We start from the raw sequence: 21,797 nt of genomic DNA, 5'->3' as shown, positions 1-21,797 counted from the left end.
TTGGGTTTGTTCTTCAAACCCCAGGGGCTAACAGAGTTTAAAGAGAAGAGAAATAGCTTTGTTAGCTGAGGAGTCTGTTTTCACAAAACAACTGGCTAGTGAAGAATGGAGCTGCCTGAAGTGGGGAGAAAGGGACAAAACAGGAAATAAATTAAGGAATAGATGTACTTTAGAAGAATAGCCATGAAAAGATTCAAATCTACTGCTTGTTAAGAAAAAAAAAAAAAAAAAGGAAGCAGTAAAATGAGTACAGCTATCTCCTTGTTCCATGTATTTTTTCTGCTAGTCAAAGCAAAGACGGATTGGTTGTGGAACATTTGTGGCAGTAGTATGTGTAGATTAGGAACAGCTCTCAGCAAAATGAAGGTGAAAGTGGTTAAGCGTCATACATAACAGACTCCTCCCAGGGGTCCAGCAGGATATCTGGGGAGGTTATCAGCAAGGATGTGCTAGCAGGTCTGACCATGTATCTAGATAGGGGGTGCACGGCTCCAGCGACTGCAGCAAGACTAGGAACAGGAAAAGGGCAAAAACTTCGGTAAAATCCTCAAAGTCCAGACTGTTTTTTGCCAAATGGTTTTGAAACAAATCCCTGCACCTAAATATCCTCTCTCAGTCTCCATCCAGATCCAAAATTTCAGAATTTCCCCCCCCCCTCCCCCGAAACAGAAGAAAACCATCCCATGCGGCAGTTAGTGTAATTTCAAACCCAGCCATATCACAGAAGCTACCGTGCACTGAGAAGTGCCTTTTGCCACATGCACAAATATTTAGCAGCAATGTTTTGTTCCCATTTCTTCAGTGTGTATGACATAAAGGTGTAAACACAGCATGTTCTTCATGAGTGTCATCTGTGAGCCTGAGTGCATTCATGTTCACTGGAAGATACTCAAGCAACAGCACCTTTACAGGGAAAATGCAGTTAGACAAAAGTAAAGTACTGCAGGCCTATGGTGGAGAATCACTGCACCTTCCTGTTGAACCGGAGTTAATCATTTCCTTTTACTTTTGTTCTCTGGCAGGTTCATGGGCAAACTCAGCTGGTTCCTGCACAGCTCTTTTGGCACTTCAAGAGTAAAAAGTTTTGTACTCTGAGTTTAGTCCCACTGTTGGTAATTGTTTAACTGGGCAGGTCCCTTGACCACTTCCTAAACTCTTCCTCTCACAAGACAAACAGTATGGCAAACCATCCTGTTTGCTGTGTTTTTCCACCAGAGAGTTTCCTTTGCTAGGAGTGGTCACTGCTCAGGGGCAGCCATGGGAAGGCCCTGTCTGACCTTCAACCAGCTGTGACTGCTTGCGTGGGAAAAAAATTGCATAGGTCATTTTGCAGCTCTCTGCTTACCTGGGGAGTGCTCAGCTAGGAAGGACACAGCTGCCAAACTATGTTTGATTACAAACCTCACTCTGTTTTTTTTATACTAGTGTCCATAGCCTCATGAGACCACTGTTTGAAATTCAAAATCATGCCAGCACTCTGCCGCTGTTCTGGGGTCTCTTCCTCTTCCCTCTTCACTCTGGCAACAAGGCACAAGCCAAAAGGACAATAAATTCTTAAATGTCCTTCTGTCTGCTCCTTGGTAGAGACAAGACAACAGTACTAGGTGTGGAACCAGCTCTTGAAGAGGGCAATCCTACAGCCCATACTGGGTAGTCCACCCATGGAGTTTCCAGACCAGACAAAACCATGTGCCTGCTCTTACAGAGGCTTTCAGAAACTCCACAAGTACTGGCTCTGTGTGTCCTTCACCAGGACATGGTATTTATTCCTTTGTCCTCAAGAAATAACCTTGGGAACTTCCCCACTCTGAGGGTCTTATGAGATAAATGGGAGAGCGGGCCCAACTTGGCTTTAAGTATATCAGGTAACACAATTGGATCTGGGGACACCTCCCCATCATGTACACTGAGTAAAGGGCCCATATCCTTATGTCACATAATCCTGAGGGGAGGTGGGGAAGGGCTCCCTTTGCTCCAATCTTTTTATTGCTACATGCTACAGGACCACGTTCACCACACTCCATTCTGGTGTAGTTAATTAATCCCATTCATCTCTCAATCATACCTCCAGTAGGTGACATGTTATGAATGTACTTTTTGGCATCTCTTATATTATTTGGAGTAACTGGCACCAGCCGATCCTGCTGCCAGACCTTTATTCGGTTGGAAAAACCAATGATATTGAAGTGGTCTTCAGGCCTTAGGTCCTGAAGAATTGTGAAGAGAGCTTCTTTGGTCTAGAAAGAGAAGAGAGACAATTAGGCACAACTGTCATTGCTTTAGTGGGCAAGAATTTAATTCTTAAGAAGTTTACTGATCTTACAGATATTTCTACACCACCAGTTTGGCTTGGGATATCCTTCCCTGTCTCAAGGCCTGATCTCTGTGGTGCCAGGTGCTATGCAAATATAAGATGAAAGAACAACTCTTGCCCCAAAGATCTTGCAAAGCTGTGAGACACATGTCTAGACCTAACTAAGCTTAAAAATCATGCATAACAATTAGGATAAAATCTTCCATTGACTGGAAGAACCATGCTCTGAACTAAGGGATACTGAATAACGTTGAATAATACCAAAAACCTCATAGAGTTCTTCTAAAGCCCTCTAGACTTGCTGTAAGTGACAAACTTCAGCTTAGTAAGACCAGCTGAGAGAAGATGCCCAGAAGCAGCCTCTGTCCCTGCAAACATACCCTGTATTTGGATGAGGAACACTCAGGATGAATATGAGTATGTAGCTGTAAGTAGAGGAATCAACAGCTTCTCAGCTCTGCCCCTTCTTGGCCACCATTAAGCCTTTCAAATTCTGAGAAAAGCTATGCAGGAAATAATATGGTGGATTCATCAGCATTTAAAGATTTCTGTCATGCCTATCAGGGAAATATGTGAAGAGCTTGACCAGAAAAAATACAAAAAGTAGTATCAGCAGTGCTGGAAACCACATGTTTCTAGGAATGCTGGTGTCAAGATGTTGCTATGTAAAGACAGTTTGTAAAGGAGCTAAAGGACTGATCAGACTGTGTCATCAATATCCCTCCAGACTCTGCATCAAAGCTGATGATGCAATGATGCAACTGCAAACAAATTACCCACTGCAGTGGAATCTCTAATCCTACCAGCTGGTGACTTGGCTTCCAGTCCATCTGAAGTTAAGGGGAACATTTCCCATAGCTTCAAACATTTTGGAGCCACGTCTGGAGTCCCTCCCTGCATGTTTCTGTTCTCTGTAATAACCGTTTTTCTCCGTAGGGATCTCAGGATTTATCCCTCCATTTGTTTAGCTGGAACATTGCTCCACGTCTTACCACCATGCATTTTATGAATGTTTCATAGCTAAGAATACTAAACCAAATGCTGGTGGAAAAGGCTTTTTAAAAGAGAAGGTGAGAACCCCATTAGGTTCACACCACAACATGCACCAAATAAACCTTCAAGATTAATGCCTGCCCCAAAAACGAAGGCTATCTCCCCAGTCTAACAGTCCATAGAGAACTTGCCAAGATGAGCTAAATAGCACTTATCTGAAAAAGAAGAGGTTTTATGTTCTCTCATCTCTTTTACAGTAGCCTTTGTATTGTAAAAATGCATCAGATAATACATGACATCACCCTTCAAGAGCACACCTCAAACATTCACAGTCCCATTTTACAGAAAACTGGGGCACAGACTACTTTAGTAATGATGTCACAGCCTCAAATAGCTTTCCAAAACTTGGGAGTTCCTAGATCGTGATCCAGTAGGCCAAACCATCACTCATGCATGCACAGAAGGGCAAAGCAGCAATCACACAGTGGAGAAAAGGACTCGGATTTATTCCATAATAACGAGAGGCCCATGCATTTGTTCCTTAAAAAATGGGATCAAAGTAAGCAGAAGGTGAAAATGGAAAATCTTCAATCCTGTGTGAGTGTGATCAGGCCTTCATGCTAACCTCTGGTGAAGGAAATTTGGGGCAGGATGTGAAAGCAAGAAACAATGTGACCACAACAGCTCCTTATGTGTAACATGCCCCCTCCACTATCTCCAAGGGTAGGCAAGGGAGAGGAACAGAGGTGCCTAGAAGTCATAATTTGGAGGGAAGCTCCCCAGATCTCATTATTCTTATTATAGCTCTGATTATAATTAACATCGCTTGACCTTTCCCATTACAAACCCCTTTTTCAGTTTTTTGCACTTCTCTCAAACTGCACTTTTCTCAGAGGGATTTACTGGGCCCAAACAGCTCTGTTGTTTCTGAGAACAAGGCAAGAGGAAAAATAATCATGCTTTGGCCTTCTTGCAGGGAGACTGCATCTCACCTCCAGTATGCTCAGAAATTCCTTTTGACATTCTTGCCTGTGTTCAGCCAAAAGAAAAGAAAAGATGAAACAACACAGAACAGCAGCATATGTTGAGGTACACAGCATCCAAGCTAGAACTGCAAGAGGAGGCAGGAGGGAACTGGAGAAGACTTTCCTAGAAAACATCGCTTCCCTCACACCCTTATACAGGGGCCAAATGTGGGGCTGGGACCATCTCTCTCCCCCCTTCTTTCATTCTCTCTTTCCTTATTTTTGTCACAGTTAAGTCAGCTTGAGTCAGTTTTTCCCAGGAAAAAGTTCTGTCATATTTTAATGCACATGTACAGCCAGCCTGGATTCTGGCTTCTCTATGATGTGCTTGCCTCTGCAACTTCAATAAAAAACCTTTGAATCTGTGTAATATATATACAGGCAAACATATGTACACAAACATAAGTGTGCGTGTGTGGATATGGTTTTGTTCCAAAGCAAACAGAATAAGGGAGGCCATATGGTTCCTTCTCCTGTAGCTTTTACCTCATCCCCAGTAAAAATAAAGGGTGGGATTCAGCTTTCCCAACACAGTCATCAGAAGGCTGGGCACTGAACCTAATCCCTCTCTAGGCAGGGGAAGACACCTCCGGAGAATAATCCATCCCATCTGTTTTGGATAGGGTTTAGGATGGGCTGAGTCATTGTCTGGAAGTGCCTGTCTCCCAGCATTGCCTCCAGGAGTCTGAGTAGCTCAACTATAGAGAAGGTGAGACTCACCTCAAGACCTCATCCTGCCCAGTTCTGAGCATTATAGTGCTTACTGGAGCCAGAAGGTGCTGAACTGGCTCTCCACCTCTCTCTGAATTTCCTGGCTCATCCTATGTGTTTTCATCTCTCCTCCCAGCTTGTAAGGACATCCAGATTTATCCTAAAGTCTGCAGTCCTCACAGGGTGGCAACACACTCTTTACTACCAATATTCCTCACCCATAAATGGGCTGCAAGAGAGATGTGACTTCCCTCTGGAGGGCTGGATATGATTCACAAGCTGGCAGGCGAAAGCAACTTTAAATAAGGAGAATATCTTGGTAAAAGGGCACTGCTTGAAATCCTTAAGTACGCAGCTATGACTGATGCTCCTGGTGCCCAGCCCTCTCCTCCAGTCTCCACCAGCCCCCAGGCAAGGATTTCCAAAGCTCTTAGTTGGGCGAGTGCCTGGCAGCGGCTTCAGTCAGGACACAGCAGCAGGTTTCTCATTCTGGCCTTGTAAGGCCACAGCTGGAACTTCTGGCTCGAGGAGCCAAGGGCTGAGGCCACCGTGGGATTCCCAAGGACCAAAGGACAGGGTGGCAGGAAGTAACAATACAGAACAGCAGAAAAAAGAAAATTCATTTTTGCCAGTTGGGAATAGTTTGTGGCTGTCAGAAACAAGTTTCAAATGAGGATTTAAAAGAGGATAACTTGGTAGGGGAAGATTCCTTTGTTTCCCTCAAATTAGCCCAGACAAAACTGAGCTGAGAAGTGGAGACTTGAATTGCCATTCCAGTGCATTTGAACTGAGAAACTGCTGGTGAATGAGCAGGGCTTGAAACAGTCACCTCCAGGGCTACATAATAGCACTCCCCAAACCTGAAGCCGAACTATCATGGTCTACAGTTAGGGACAGGTGGGAGTGATCACAGTTTGTCTGTGCTTCAGAAGTTATGAAAAGCTGAAGATTGGCGCTCACTGTCTAAATGACTGATGTGCAAACAGTGTCTTCCCAAGCCTACCAGGTCAGAGACAAGCCTGCTTCCAGCCACCACTCTGGTCTTCATTGTCACCTCCACACCGATACCTGGACATGCAACACAACTGCTGCTTTTCTGATTTTTTCCTTGCTAAGAGCCCTGCATCAGAGACAAGATGATTACAAGTTGTACAACCCCCAGCAACAGCAGGAGGAGGAGAAACCTCTCAGCTACACTCCAGTTTGTCTGTGACTTTGAACCTGGCCCTTGGGCTTAGCTCTGACAGACCTCATTTTGCTTAAACACTGGTGGAGCAAAGCATGCGAAGAGACACACTCCCATGGGAGAGCTGAGAGCCTTCAGCCCTTTCTTGGGTCAAAGAGCTGCCTCAGAGACATCTGGGATGATGTCAGACCATCTGGACACCTTTTAGGAAGAAACTGAGTCCTGGTGACATTTCTCTCACAGTCTCTTGTTTGTTTGAGTAGCAGGGTGAGGGTGAAGCCTGGGCACCCTGAAAGCTGTGCAGTTCAAAGGGAGACAATGTGTGGCTGTTAGATGCCGTGGCACTGCCCAGACATTGGCCCTGCTATGAAGCAAGGGGGCAATTCAAGCATCTCATTAGAATGCATGTCCCAAGCCCACGTATTCACACTTTCCATTGCCTAGGAGCACTTGTGTTTCATCCTAGGCCCACATCCTCTGTACAAGCCTCAAGCCAGCCCATAAAAAATTTTTTAAAAATAAAGACTTTCAGTTCATGCTGAATCCAATTCTGTGTAGTGGGGCTCTGCAGCACTGTAGTGTAACTCAGCCCCTCTTGGAAACATCTTCCAGATGCAGAATGAGGTTCATCAGCACCCACCCCACCAGTGCCTCTGAGATCACTTGGCAATCCTCAGCTGCACCCTGCATGCCCAAACACAGCTGGTATCTGCCCTCGCAAGGGCTGGGCAGTGAGACACCAACACCGGGGACACAGCCCCTTTCCAGCTTCAGCCAGCACCAGGGAACCGTGTGAGCTCGAGATCAGTCACTCTAGAGAACGTGGCTAGCAGAGAGAAAAGCATTCACAACCAGAGGCTTTGGAAAGCAGTACCCATCAGCTTAAAGAGATGCACAAGAACAGCCTGCAGGTAGCAGACATGGGACCATCTGCAATCATATGCTGAAGGATGCCACAACTAGAAGACAAAATTTCAGTAGCCTTTATTTCATCCTTTCAGGTCCCCTGTGAGAGACCACATTTAATAAGAAAGGAGCTCGGGCACAATAAGTAAGCTCAAAGGGAATTAGGAGCTCATAGCTCTGTCCAGTAACTTGTCTGAGAGCTCAAAAGTGCAGGGAAGGGCTCAGAAACTCCAACAGTGACAAGGAGAAAAGTACAAGTAAATATGTTGTTTGGCAAAACACCACAAGGAAGCACAGGGAGGAAAAACCAGAAGAGCTTCCCTCCCCTTCAACATCCTCTATGCTTTGGTTCCTATCTTTCCTTTTCCAAACATGCACAGGCAGCTGATAAAAAGGTCCAGAACCATCTTTTCCAAGCTACAACAGCCCTATCTGGTTGAATCTGCCAGAGGGATTAATACTGTGACTTAAGGAAAGGCTCCCATCAAAGTCACACCTGAAATGGTGCTATCGAGGTCAGACAAGGTACAACCACAGACTTGGTTTGGGATCCAGTAGCCAAGGGAAAGGCAGTGTGAGCACCACAGCCATTTTACAGGGAGGACATCAAGTACAGAGAGAGCAAAGGTTTAAGCAGCATCATTCTTGCTGAGGGTTGAAGCCACATCTTGTGAGTTTTTGCCTTCATCTATGTCCCAGTTTCCTTTGTGCCCACATAATGCAGATCACATGCCAGTTGCCAGCAACAGGGACTTTTGTACCAAAAAGGGGTTTTAACCCAGAAGTGTATGCTTGGATTAAAAACCTTCCTCCATCCCCCTCTTGGAAAGGACAATCTCTCCTTTCTTCCTCTACAGGGAGCATCTTGCAGTTCAGAGACTGCAGCTCACCCTCTCCCTGTCAATGTATCTTTGTGCTTTCTTCCTGGCAGACACTGATCGCGTAACCAAGTAAAGCTCCTTCACAATTCTGGACAAGCAGCATTTTGTTTCACACCAACACTGGCATGTAATGGGAGGGAATTCGGTTGTAGAGCTCTGGACAATTAAGGTCTGTCTCCAGTCCATGGTCCGGTCTCTCCTGCCTGAAGATCACAGATCCCTTGCTAGGAACTTGAACACTGCTGACTCCCTACATGTCCTTAGGAAAAGTTACTTTGTGGTTTCCCATGCTGCAAAAGAAATACTCCATCATTTAGAGCAACTGCTTATATTTTCTAAAAAAGCTTTTCCACCTAACATTGAATAAATCACTTAGTTCCACATATGTGCAGGGCATTTAAGCACTGGATTTCTGCTCAGTGGAAGATAAAACTGTCTTCAAGCATGTGGACAAGTTAAGCTATCCATTGGGGTAACTCACTTCTCTAGCACCCAGCAGCATGGTGAGGATAAATACATGAAAAACTACAAGATGATCTGATTTTTCAGGAACTGGAGTTTCGTGTGCCCAGATGTCACAGTAGATGCTCAGTCTTTGCAATCTCACTGCAGCGTTGAGGATATAAATAAATGCCTACACAAAGATTTAAGGAGGCAGGTTCTTATCAGCACCAAGCATCATTACTTCAAGTTCTTATCAACAATGCAGTATGGATTACAGTTGGAGCAGTGAACATTTCTGTACAGTAAGTCAAAGGGAAAAGTTTAAAGGCTGCCCCACAGTGCCACACTGAAATAACCCTACTGGAAACAACGGGCCCACCCGGGCAGACAGCCAGACTGACACAGCAGTGTATGAAGGCCACATTCTTGTTTTGTGCTTAGCTCAATTTAAGTGGGATCACATCCCATAACACGCCAGACACTCAAATCCTCACCCTGTCAGCATGACAAACAATTTCCATGGAGCTAGTTGCAAAAAGGTCAGCACCAAGGGAAAAGGGCCCCATGCCCTCAATGCCAGAGCTTGATGTCTCTGCCTATACCCTTCCTCAGAAGATGGGAGTTAGTCCCAGCGTGTGAAAACTGTTCCAAAAAAATCTTCATTCCCTGTCACACAGATCAGATACCAACAGAGTTGACATGCCCAAGAGGCTGTCCACAGCACATCTCCTCAATTTCAGCAACCATTAGCTGCTGTTTTATGCAGCAAAAGTTAGGCTGAGACATAGGTCACTATGCTTTTCATACTGACTAACCTCCATTCCTCATCATGCAGCCACTCTCTCACAGTGGGTGCCTCAGCAGTTGGAAGTCTGCCAAGTTTGAAGCTTTCTAGATCCTTCCCAGAACATTCTACCTCTGCATGTAACCTGCTAGGCAAGATGCACTGCTCCTTCACAGAGAGATGTTTCCTCTCCATGCAGAAAAGATCTGTGCTGTTTCACCAAGGAGAGATTGTGCCATTCCAACTCGGGGAGGTGGTGTTATTTCTCCATGAAAAGGACTGCTGTACTTCCACAGAGATTAAGTATCTGTTGTCCCTCTGCAGAGGCTGTCTCTGTCATCACCTCCTCTTATAGCCCTGGCCCTTTTCTCTTGAACGGTGATACGTCTTACTTTTAGATGCAACATCCCCATTTTCATCTCCAGTGAAGGATGGTGATGACAGTTGGTTGGTTGGAGCAAAGACCCAGTACTTCTACTCAGGGTTGGTATTAAACAATACAAGACCACTAAATTGTTCTTCAAAAAAAAAAAGCAGACTTGCCTGTTTTCCCACCTACAAGACTGCCACAGGGCCCTCAGAGTCCTCCCAACACCTGTCCCCCTTCTGATTTTCCCCATTTCCAAATCCCCTCAGCATCTCCAGCTCCAGGATCCCCACTCCCTCCTGCAAGTCTCTCCCTCCAACCCTTCCTCTACCCACTTCCATCCCAAGTCGCTACCTCAGACATGAGCACATGACAAGTCTTTGCCCAAAACTCTGCAAAGGAGAGAGCAGATGTTCTGGAGATGAAGTCACTATATCAGGGGTAACTATCCAAGCAAAAATCTCTCTCCTGACACAGATATTATCATGTCCCTCATTCCTAAGGGACCTCAAATTATGTCATGTGGACCTCCAAGTCAGAACTGCCTGTCAACACAGTTTGATGACTTCATACAGTAAAATAACGTGGAAGACCTCACTCCAGCAGGCTTCCACATGAGGTCCCACAAGCACTTCGGAGCTTCAATTTCTTGTCACAGAAACAGACTGTCCCAGTTGACCAATGTGTAGTACAGACCCCACATTAGGGTGAAGGGGTATTTATTTAGAAATAGCAGTGTTGTTGCAAGCAATGTTAGATTAATAGCTTAAGTTTTGGCAAGCATCAGGTGTTTTTCAGACTTGAGGGATCTTGTACAGCTATAAGCCCAACCATAAGTTTACCAGCTAAAACACAAGACTCTGCAAAGAGACAAGCACAGACAAAGAAAATAACCTACCTAAGTCAACATAACTGATCCATGATGAAAACATGAACAAAAGCCAGATCTGGCTTCCAGGTATTACTCCAACAACTGCAAAAACACAATTATGGCTTGGAAAGGACTACTAAAGAAACCCAGATCTGTAGCTTCACAGACTTACATATATATGCCAGAGCCTTAAGCATACTAATAGGCTTTAATGGCTCTGACCAGCTCCACCTGGGGCCTCCACCCACACTCCTGCCCATTTAAACTCCAACCTAAGCCTTTAGTCCTAGTCTGATTCTCAGGCTAAGAGCTATGCTGAAGCTGTCTTGAGCTCTGTTACACCTATGCCTGGTTACAGACCTTAGTAACCCTGATCTATGGACTGACTGCTGAGCTTGATATTGCCTCTTTTTACTATGGACTTGACTAGTGATCACTAGGCTGTGTCTGTTGCTTCAGTAGCACCTGTTTTCAGCTCATCTTTTGATGAATTCAGCAAAGGTTGCACTGAAACCCTTTTGGAAGAACTCTTGGTATCTTCATGGTGTTTCAGTTCAAGTCTCAGCAGCATTTCCATGGCAAACTCTGCACTTGCCTTTGTATCCTACTTACTCTGACCTCAGTTAAAGGCCTTGCCATTTACAGGTAGGCTGGGGTCTTTCTGTGAAATTCTGTCTCTACTACTGCCTCATCAGGGAACAAATAGCTGGGGGTATATTGGCTGTTAGTCCTGAGACCAGAAGCAGATGCTCCTTGTCCTGAAGGACATCTTGCTCTGCAGGTTATTTGTTTCTCTGTATGACCCTGTCATTATTTATAAATTTTATAATTTGGGAAAGGCAGAATATTTTGCTGCATGACAAATACTTGCATCTGTCTTGGAAGCTGGGCAATTCAAGACTATATGGATCTGACATTTTATTTACTGTAGTAGTTCCTATATTCTGTATTCACATCTACAGAGAGGACTGAGATGCCACTGCTGTTGGGAGGAGGCAGCTGCACACAGTTGTCCTCCCTGGAGACATTACATACAGTTCTTCTGCCTTCACTCAGGTTGTTGCTTTCCAATAGAAATGCAAAAGCTGACAAATCTTTCCTCTTCACAGCAGCTTTAAACTCATTAAAGGCTGTAACTAGAATTGGTGTTTTTTCCAAAGTCCCCTGGTGATTTAAGGTAGTTCTTTGGACTAGGAGTCAACAGGCTCGCAGCCAGCACTGCAGCAACCAAGAGAAGTCAGTGGAGTTTAGAGTGAGAACATCTAGTGTTCAGGTGCTTGTTTGCTCTCTCACCACCCTGAAACTGCTCTGAGGAGTTCTGTGTGCTGAGGCACAGAGGTTTAGGGATATGTGTGCGTAAGGCCCTCAGAAGGGCTCAGACAGTATGGGTCACAGATCAAGGGTACCTACAGTGCCCCTTGGATGGACACAAGCAAATAAACTGAAGCACTTGCAAATACGCAGCAGGTCCCAGCTTCAGCTGAGTTCCTCCTAGAGCAATTAACCTCAAAGAAAATTACAGTCTGGCACACTACCATTGACAAGTTGCCAGGCTTGCGGTGTAGCCAACTGTTTAACTGAGTGTGTGGGCATTTATTGCCTGTGGGAAAGGTAAGGTGAAGTGAATCTGTGGTTAAAACAACTACATTTTACTGCATGTCTGCAAAATATTTGCAAATCCATCCTCTTGTGGACACATTAATAGTTTGGAACGTACTTGTTCTATAACACTGAATTGCAGGCTGATAAAGGTCCTTTTTCAGCATGTTTAGTGAAGCTGGGGATAATCATGGTAATCACGAAGTGGTGAACCTATAACTGGCCCCTCTTTCTCCTACTTATACCAATGTAAAACTGCTGTGTCTCCCACCTGGACAAAGCTATCATAAAAATCAGCAGGTCAGACTGCCCAAAGGTAAATCATTTTGCTTTCCAGTAAACCTTGCAGATATAACCTGTTCCCCAGGCTCTTCTGGCTCCTGTTAAAAGCAACTATTCTGCACAGAGCTTACTGTCTCTTTGTAAATGAAAGAACAATCCTCATGAGGACAAGACCAGTATTTTCCTTGACAGTGGGACAGCAGTAATGATGTGCAAAGTCTTGAACACATGAAGAATTTTTTTATCATCATGCTTCAAGAGTTCTCTCTTCCTGAACTTTATCTCCCTGCCAGGGCTAGAAGATGACTGTCTTGAAAGCCCAGATTGTCAGTGGAGGTAGACTGCTTTAACACATCTGAGTCTGTTAGACATCACCAGAGTTCAGAGGCTGTGCAAACTGCAGGAGGAATATGTACATTAGCTGATTTTCCCCACAAAGCTAATATATGTCTCAGTGAGGGGAGTGTCTCAAGAGTCTTAATGATTTGATTTAAACTGATAATCCAGTCTCACTACATGTGTTTGCAACTGGATCAGGACACCTTGTTTCTTCAAAGAGACTGAGATATCTCAGGAAGAAAAGGATGGCACAAACAGATAAAAATTCATATAGGAAAAGGAAAACCTTGGGAGAGGAAAAGAGAAATGACTCACACTTAGATTGTGGGAACTGCAGGATGCATGAAATCCTGATCTCATTCAAGTCCCTTTGCCATTTACTTCACAAAGGCATGTGACTGAGTACAAAATCTCAAGCTCCTATAGAAAATGGTCCATAGTTGATGTTTCTCATCCTTATACAATCTTAAAAACTGTCCTTTGCCACAGTTACTGCAGCTGACCTGCAAGAGCACTCGTTCACAAGTTCTGACTGTATTTTTAGCTGATCTTGCATGTGACTCAGTAGAGAGAAATGAGGAAAGGCAATCCCATGGGAATTCCCAGCTCTCTACACACCACCATAGATCACCACAGCTGCAAGAGTCCGAGAGAAAAGAAGAGGCATTTCCTCTGCTCAGATGTATCCTGCCACCAGGGGACGTGTCTGTAATTTAACAAACATCTTAATAATAACAACAATTGGCTAAAATGGCCACTGAACAGACATGGGTCATGGCTGTGACAGACCACACTTTCTTACTGTACCGAAAGAGGCATATGTTTCAGCCAGTCTTGATTTTGGTATGTCCTTGACTAATCTGTGTGGGGTTTTTTATGATTTAGGTCATAATTCCATAAAGTGCTATTTTGTGGAGCAGTTGATATCAGAGGAAGGTAAGTGCTTCCTGCTAAGTGCTTCCTGCACACAGCACTCCTCCATAATCTACCACTGGTTCTCCATAAAAAGACTATACTGAGATAATAGGCAAAAAATTGGGTACACCTACAACAAAGGCTCTGGCTAGGCATTTCTCTCACTTCAGGCTCGAGGCAACTATTTGTAGCTAATTAGCCCAAGACTGATGTATGCTTAGCAGTAGGAGCTGTCGAGGCTATGAAGTAGACTTTGAAGGGTTAACCCTTGTTGTTTCTAATAAGTATATGAAAAAAAACCCAAAACACTAATAGGCTCAGGAGGAGAATAAAAGCTTTGATAGTACAAGGTTAATCTGCTGACTCAAGGCACTACTTGCACAGCTCACAACAGCACCAAAGTCTTTTGGAGTCTTAATCACCCTGGTTCCATGCTGTATCACCGACTTGTCTGCTTTCAGCACACAGGACTGGGTGCATTTGTGCAGTGTCTGTTTATTTTGCAAGGCAAGGCAGACATTTTTCAGTGTAAGGATAAAAGAAAGCCAAGAGCCAGGCTCTGTCCACAAGAATTTGTAAAGATTCAAAGGCATCTTCATTCAAGACCTCATTCAGCAAACTCAGTATGTTTGTTAACAACTCTCTGCTACTCCCATCACTGGGGAAGATAATTAGGAGCTATAAAAGACATACTCCACTTTAGCTCACAGTGGCGTTAATTTGACTTAATAGGGGACACGGCTTCTAAATTAAGATTTATGATCACCACTGAAACCAGATAGTAAAGTTTTAGCAGAGAGAGAAAGGCATATATACCTGCAATGTCCTCGTTCAAAGACAGAGAACTGTCAGTGAATAACCATGGTCTGTGTTTGTCAAGGACACCTGGGCTAGTGTTGGTGGCCAAGGGAAAAAAGGTCTCTCAACCACACTTTTCAGAAATATCACCATGTTCCAAGCAGGCAACCAAGGAGGTTGAATGGACTAACTAGAGCTCCTTAACTGGCCAAGATACAAGTCCAGGACACTGGCCTTCAGTCATTCTAGTAGAGTTACCACAGCACACCATCCACACAAGCTGAAACTGCCCCATCTTGGTGTCAGCCTATGGGAATGTGTCATTAGCTCAGCCGTGGTAAGAAAGGAGAAGGTAAAGATGTGGCCAACCAGCAGAGAGAAGCCAACTAGCTTCTCCATATCTCATGCCTGTGGGGGAAGTCTTCAAATAGAAGGAAACAATACTAGCCCTGCCAGGACTTGTCTCCTTTTCTGCACAGGTATATGAAATGGAAACTGGACTTGCCTCTTCAGTGTGAGTGCAGACCTGAGATATAGTTGTCAAATCACTCAGAACAGAATTGAAGTCTTAATTCATCCCTGCTTCTAGTTTAGACTGCTAATACTGTGCTGACAGAAAGAATATATTCCCCCAGGCATGGTGCCCTCCCAAGCCAACTACTTGGCTTCTGAACTGGAGATAGTTTCCATCTGTCCAGCTTAGAGAACTGAAGAAGCAAAAACATTTAGGCACCAGCCTGAACCCTCCATGTCAATGGTCAATTTTAAGTACTGATGATGTGCCCTCCGTCTTGGTATGTTGGCTCATGTTAAGATCTGTGCTCTGGAAAAACGTCTGAGATTTGTGCTGAAAGACTCAGGTTCTCAAGTAGTTTCAACAGAACACACTGGGTTATACATTGCTAAGGGTTTTGCCAAGGTAATTTAAAGACAGCAGTACCTTGTCTCTGCTGTTAAGTTGGATACAATGGTCTGCTGAATTCACTTTGCTGGGAATTCTCCCTATTCTGCCTCTCTTCAAACTGCCCAGAACAGAACTGCCCAGGACAGTCCTATCTGCAGCATCCTTGCTGTTTTTACAGCACTGACCTTTTTTAGAGAGAGATGAAGTCCTCTGCTCTTCTTGTTCCCATCGCACTCCCATTAACATGATAATTTCTCATTGCAGATAAATCATCTCACCTTGAGGTGCCTCCAGAGCCACCTCTCATCTCGGACATAGAAAACGTTTTGCAGAAGAAACCATCTGGTGAGACAAAGCCTGAACCAAGCTCTCTGCAACCTTACAGCCAACCAGTCTATAATAAATGCAGGGGCCTCACCTGTTTCAGTTTTGTTCCCACCATGGAAGCACTGCTGTCAAGCACAAATACAACATTCTTTGGCAACGGAGGAAGATCTGTGGGGGCGAAGTAGTGCACGAAATACCCATTAAGAATCTGTGGGAGAGCAAGGAAGTCAGGAATCAAAGACAGATCATGATTATGATATTCCACAATATTCCACACACATCATTATGAGATATTTGGTTGGGCACATCTGATCCTGCTTTCAGTGTCTTTGTCTACATTGGAGGATATGAGCACTCCTTGGTATCCCTCTTAATCTTGGTCTCCTGTTTATCCAGACTGGGGGAGCCTGCTGGAGCTCTCCACATCTCCTTCCATGATGGACATTGGGGTTTCCTTCCAAACGCAGTAAGGATGTAACATATGTACCCAGGGATCAGAACCACAACATGCATTTGGGGAAGTGGCCTTGTATCCAGATATGTACAGCCAGTATATTGAGAAACTGAAAAGCAGATGCAAAAGAGAAACGCAATGAGGTAGGCACCTGTGGGTTTTAAGTTCATCTTGTGGCTGCCAACCAACTGGTTTTATTTTGGATAGTTCTTACAAGATGGAGAAGTAGCCTTCACTTGGAAAACATCTTCTAGGACATTTGGGGCATGCAAGACAATTGAACCATTTTAGTTATAGTTAATAAAGCAGAAAAGATGAGTCATGTGTACAGTACCTGAATGTCCCCAACACTCAGCTCCCTGTTGACATCGTATCTAATTATGAAATCTCCCAAAATGCCATTTCGGGCAATCCTGGTTTGCTCAACGACACTGGGATTGAATGTAACTTTAGCTAAGGTTTTGGTATGTCCAACTACAGTAGAAGGAGGAGGAGAAGCATCACCTGTAAGATAAAACCATAGTATTACACATTTTTCCCATTGTCTCACAGATGTCTAAGCACAGCACACACAGTATTACCATAGAGTCAGGTCAACTGGCATAGTTACATACTGGGATTAAACATTCAGCTCACCAGTGACAAAATAAGAATTTAAGAACCCCACCCCTCTAATTCTAAAGTGAATCCAACATTGCAATGCTATCAGGGATATAAATGTTTAGGAAAAATTCCTGTGCTCGCTTCTGTTTGGGGGTCAGTGAACTCAAAAGCCAGATACAGACTGTGTGACTGTTAATTGCTTTCTGTAAATGGTGAACGCACAACTTCAGACATGTATGTGGGATTCATTCCAGCCAACTCTAGACATCTAGAATGCAGATCCTATACATAAGATCCTGCCGGTCAATGCAAGTATGATTCATTTGGCCTGTTTAAACATTTCCTCTAGGATTAGATGAATCATACTGCAGATTTCTCCCTATTGATTTTGAGGAGTTCTTGAGGTGACTTGTTCAGATGCACTGTAGGCATTTGAGGTGGGATTGATATGACTAATTGATGGCTTGATCTGACAAGCGTCTTATGTGTAATGTCTACATCTGAACAAGTCATCTTAGCTGCCTTTATGTTCCGCAAAGAGTTGTCAGTATAGTCGCTGCAATTTCAGTTTTACTGACTGAGACAAAATCCAACACTTGCTAGTGCAGTCATGCAGACTGCACCCCTGAGATGTAACTCACCCAAACCTCCTAGAACCATTCCTGAGTCAATGAAGAGACATGTGCCTTTCAGGGGGCATCTCAGGGAAAGACAATAATTTAGGTCTGAGTCACCCTGAAGGAACCTCTGCTTGTCTTGTTAGCTGTGCTCATTTTCTAAAGTTGAGGGATATGGAGATTTCTTGTTGTCTCTCTGTGTGACCAAAATGGCACCTTACTCTCTTTTGGTGTGCCAAATGTTCATTCCCTCTGAACCCTGCAAGAACCCTGACATGAGACTGACCAAAGGTCAGATTTGGCTTTGAACCTCCCCAGATGTTGAGAGCTTTCCCCCTTATACTATCTAAAGCCCAAGAATTCTGTGGTATGGCAGGGAAAAGATAGGTGAGATTCAGTTCCTGTTTAGATGTTCACAATGCAAGTACCTATGTCTCCTAGAAAATTTCTATGCTCAATGGAGATCAGGTCAAGAGTGTCAGAGGAGATAAGGGTGTGATACATCTGGCCAGACACAGACATCTGATTTAGGATTATTTTGATTAAGTGCTATGCTCCATTAGCAATACTTGTAACTGTGGCAAGGTGCAGGTTGTCTTGGAAAGCTCCTCTTCAGAGCTTCCTATAACACTGTCTATATAAGGAGGAGTGGCACTTCTCCACCTCTGTAAAATCCTTTGAGCATCATTAGAAGAATGCAATGTGACATCTGCATGCAACACTGAACACAATCCATCTCAAATTCAGATCCCACAGTGATTTACCAACTCGGATACATATGTTTATGTCCACTTAACAAGTGGGAAAACAGAGGCATGAAGTGGTTGCCTAACTCACCTGACTTCGCACAGGTTGAAATCCATAGAAATGCTGGGACTAAGGTTCTTGTGGGTTTATAAAATGGTTAGCCAAAGCTGTGCCATTTACTCCAAAGTGCTACGTATAATCTAGACTTCTCTAGGCAAAGGAATGAAAGTAAGAGTCATAAATCCATAGCACACTAGGATGTTACTTCTATGTTGATTTGGCTTTACTTTTATAGCTCTATGTGAGTTTATTTGAATAAAGAATTCATGAGACCATATTACTGAGGCAGCGAAGAGTTTCCTCACAGGCCAAATTTCTAAACAAATAAATTGTAGTTGGAGGACCTGGAACATGAAACAAACTCATCGGCAGAAGTCTTGACCAAAGGAATTTGAATGGTAAATGTTGCTCAGTTTCAGTTAAGTCAAGAACTTACTCTGTGGCTTCTCTGACTAAGCCAACTCCAATCCACCCATCCTGACAGAAACAGAAAGAGAGGTCACAGCCAATAGGTTGAAGTCACTTAAGGACACTAGTGTCAGATCTTAAAGGGGGCTTATAAAATTATTACTCAGAGCTTTGAGATTTATTCCTAAATCTGTGTACAGTTCAGATTTCCCCATGCAAAGATAAGTCATAAATCAATAGATCTATAAGCTTTTACCTCCATCTTGATTTGTTTTTACTTTTATAGCTGCCCTCTGATCTGATGAATCAAGAGATGTAATATGTTTTCAATACACAAGGCATCAGATTTGCTTGTATTGGCCTTCCTGGATTTTCCATCTGTCTTCTATTACTTCCAAGATCCCATTTAACTGCCAGTGTGTGGGAAATGCCCAGAATTCATAGAAACAGCTTAACAGTTCATTTATATTTTCTTATCTGTTTGAAGGTTTCACATAATTTCTCCTCAACTGCTGAAAAGCAAGCAGTGTTGTCGGTTAGATGCCTGACCACATCACAGCAGGGTTAGTGACAGTCTCACACTGGGAACAGAAGCTCTCTCCTTATACCCATTGCACAGATAAATCCGTGTCTGTGGCCTTTGGACTTCAGTTCTGTGTTTCTCTGCCATAAGTACATTGATTGGTGAGCAGAATATGCTGTGCACCACAACAGTATGAGTTCTAGCCCTAGCATTTCTATGAACTGACCACCTGAAATTAGATGTTAGGTAACCACTCCATGCCTCAGTTTTCCCAACTGTTAAATGGGCATAATCATATGTATCCAGTTTTGTCAAGCGCTGTGGACTCCAGATGGGATCATGTGGATAACATTACATACCTCTATTACTCCTCAAAACACTCTTTGAAGGTGAGAAATGTCATCCCCTGTAAACAGACAGTGCTTTAGGAACCCCTGGGCAGGAGGTTTCCAAGGCTGCCTCAATACAGCCATTGTCAGTGACAAGAATAGCTGAGGAAGCTCTCCCATCTTCTTCATAGCCACTCCTCTCCCATATCCAGGATGGAGATAAAAACCAAAAAACAGTCTGATAGAAAAGGTCCAAAATATGCTTTTTTTTCCCCTAGAAAAATCGAAATCAGGTCTGCAAGGCAGGTTATCTAATTCATCCCATGTTTCCAGACCAAATCCCTTCCTACGTGGTTTTATGACATGGTCTGGAAACACTCCAGATCTCCAGTAATGGAAACTCAGTACCTGCCCTTGCCAGTCCTTTCCAGAGCTTCACTTTTTCACCGTTAGACATCTTCAATGTCTAATTTACATTTTTCTTTCCGGCTTATAAACCCACGACTTCTTGTTCTTTCTGTTATTGACACAGTAAGTACAGTATTCTTTTCCTCCTTGCAACAGCCTTTTATATATCTGAATACAGTTACTATGTCTTCTCCCAGGTTTGTTTTTCAGGCAGCACTTGATATCTGGATCACAATAACTCTCCTCTGTTTATTGGCCCAGTTCTTTTCAAACAAGTGACTGAGAGAGGAAAGTCTATGAGATATTGCAGGGTACAGAGCATGGATGAGCTCCAAAGATGTGCTCACTGAGGTAGTTAACAGTGTCTTTAAACAAACCTTCCACCAAATTCAGCTAAAGAAGTAAACAGAGCAGGAAAAAGCATTTTTCACGTAAAACTGTAGTCCTCACATGATGAATAGTTAAACCTAAATTATTTTGGAGACTGGCAAAAGTCAGGATTAGAGCTCAAATGCAAAATTCATTCTCTGCACTTGGAAAATTCTATACAACTGTGCTAAGAAATAAAAACCTTTCTGAAACCTATGACTTTGACGAGAAATAGTCATTCTCAAGCAGCCTAATATCTCCCTGCCCAAGTCCATGACTAGTTGTCACACCGCTGTGCTGGAAAAAAAGGATGAGGACAGTCACCCCAGAGGATGCTAGGTCATCATTCAGAAAATGGCTCCATTCTGAGGTCACCAGAGAAGGCCAGGATCACTGGCCTCAATGTCTCCTGTTTTGGAGTGTGTATGAGACAGAAGACAACACCTGCATGTGTCAAAAGATTACCTTCCAAAACTCACATACTTAATATCTTCCTTTGAGACAAATACAAATCCCAGTTGGAGCTGTGTGTGCAGACGTCACTGTCAAAGGAAATATCCTGGAAAGACCTGTCATCGCATTGTCTCTGCTCCATATTCAGAGAGGATATATGCAGGACTTTCCAACAGCGTCTATAGACAGCAAAGCACAGGTTTACTTTTCATAAATCACTGGAAATTTGTGGAAACAAGTCCAGTCTTGGTATCTTGGGCCCCTACAGCCAAATCCAAGCAGAACAGGACTCTTTACTGCTTCTGCTCCTACAGCTGTGATTTCTGCACTGTTTTGTAAATGGCAAAAAAAGGTTTTCTTCACTCTTCTCATCAAGGGACATCTTCTGTCTATAGGTCTTTAAGTTTTATCTCTTTTGTTCATCACAGACTGTATGGATGCTAGCAGTTTGACTGGAGTCAAAAGTGTAAATCCTGAATGACCATTAAACAGAGAAATTGTTTTTTTCTCCTGTGTCCTGCATGGTACATTGATTGGCTCTATGGATTGCATGTAGACAGCACCGCAAATATATGAAAGAGGATTATTCCACAAAACAAAGGCAGATCAGTCATTCCTCCATTTTTGGTCATCTAAACTTATGGGGTTTTTTTTATTAGTTTTGCTAAGAGCATTTATTGCCACAACAGGTTGGCATTTCAGTTATGAACATCAATCACTGTTGGTGCCTCTCTGGAGCTGTGGATGACTCCAAAGCCAAACATATTAAGTTTTCAATTTAATTTGCCTATCAGACATTGGATCTTCAGGATCCGTACTCAGAAAATGAATGTAAGAATGCAGTTTCTTATCCAGGTCAGTCAGAGTCAAAAGTATCTACCAACTGACTTGTGAAGCTACATCCATCCTCACATCCTCAACAATGGTTTCAGGTTGGTGGCGCTTTGGACATATTACTCAGAATGCCATTTAACTGATTATTTGATGTCACAATACATGTTTCACCCAATTCTCTCAAGGTAATTTATTAATACTTATCAAAATCTCACATTTTTTTTTCATTAACAGTGAGATACTACAGACATAAGAAATTGAGGAAGAGAGTTTTCACGACATATTGAAAATCAAACCTGTCAGGCAGTACCATTTTCCAGTGTGCAGACCTCCGTTCCTTATTTGG

At 43.5% G+C, this 21,797-nt stretch overlaps 1 protein-coding gene across 2 annotated transcripts in view; it reads right to left on the bottom strand.

The window, feature by feature from the left end:
• The window catches only part of ITIH5 (inter-alpha-trypsin inhibitor heavy chain family member 5), a 56,028-nt gene that overhangs the window by 19,856 nt on the left and 14,375 nt on the right, over positions 1–21,797 (bottom strand). For both annotated transcript variants that reach the window (XM_026867361.1, XM_026867360.1), the window contains exons 6-8: positions 16,435–16,604; positions 15,738–15,854; positions 2,066–2,237 (exon numbers count right to left, since the gene is read on the bottom strand). In XM_026867361.1, the coding sequence (XP_026723162.1) occupies positions 2,066–2,237; positions 15,738–15,854; positions 16,435–16,604 (459 nt within the window). The remainder of the gene's footprint in view (positions 1–2,065; positions 2,238–15,737; positions 15,855–16,434; positions 16,605–21,797) is intronic.

The sequence above is a fragment of the Athene cunicularia genome, unplaced genomic scaffold (assembly GCF_003259725.1).
Source record: "Athene cunicularia isolate RWA unplaced genomic scaffold, athCun1 SCF_3, whole genome shotgun sequence".
NCBI lineage: Eukaryota > Metazoa > Chordata > Aves > Strigiformes > Strigidae > Athene > Athene cunicularia.
Note: the sequence above shows the minus strand (reverse complement) of the source record. Positions and strands in the feature narration are given on the sequence as shown.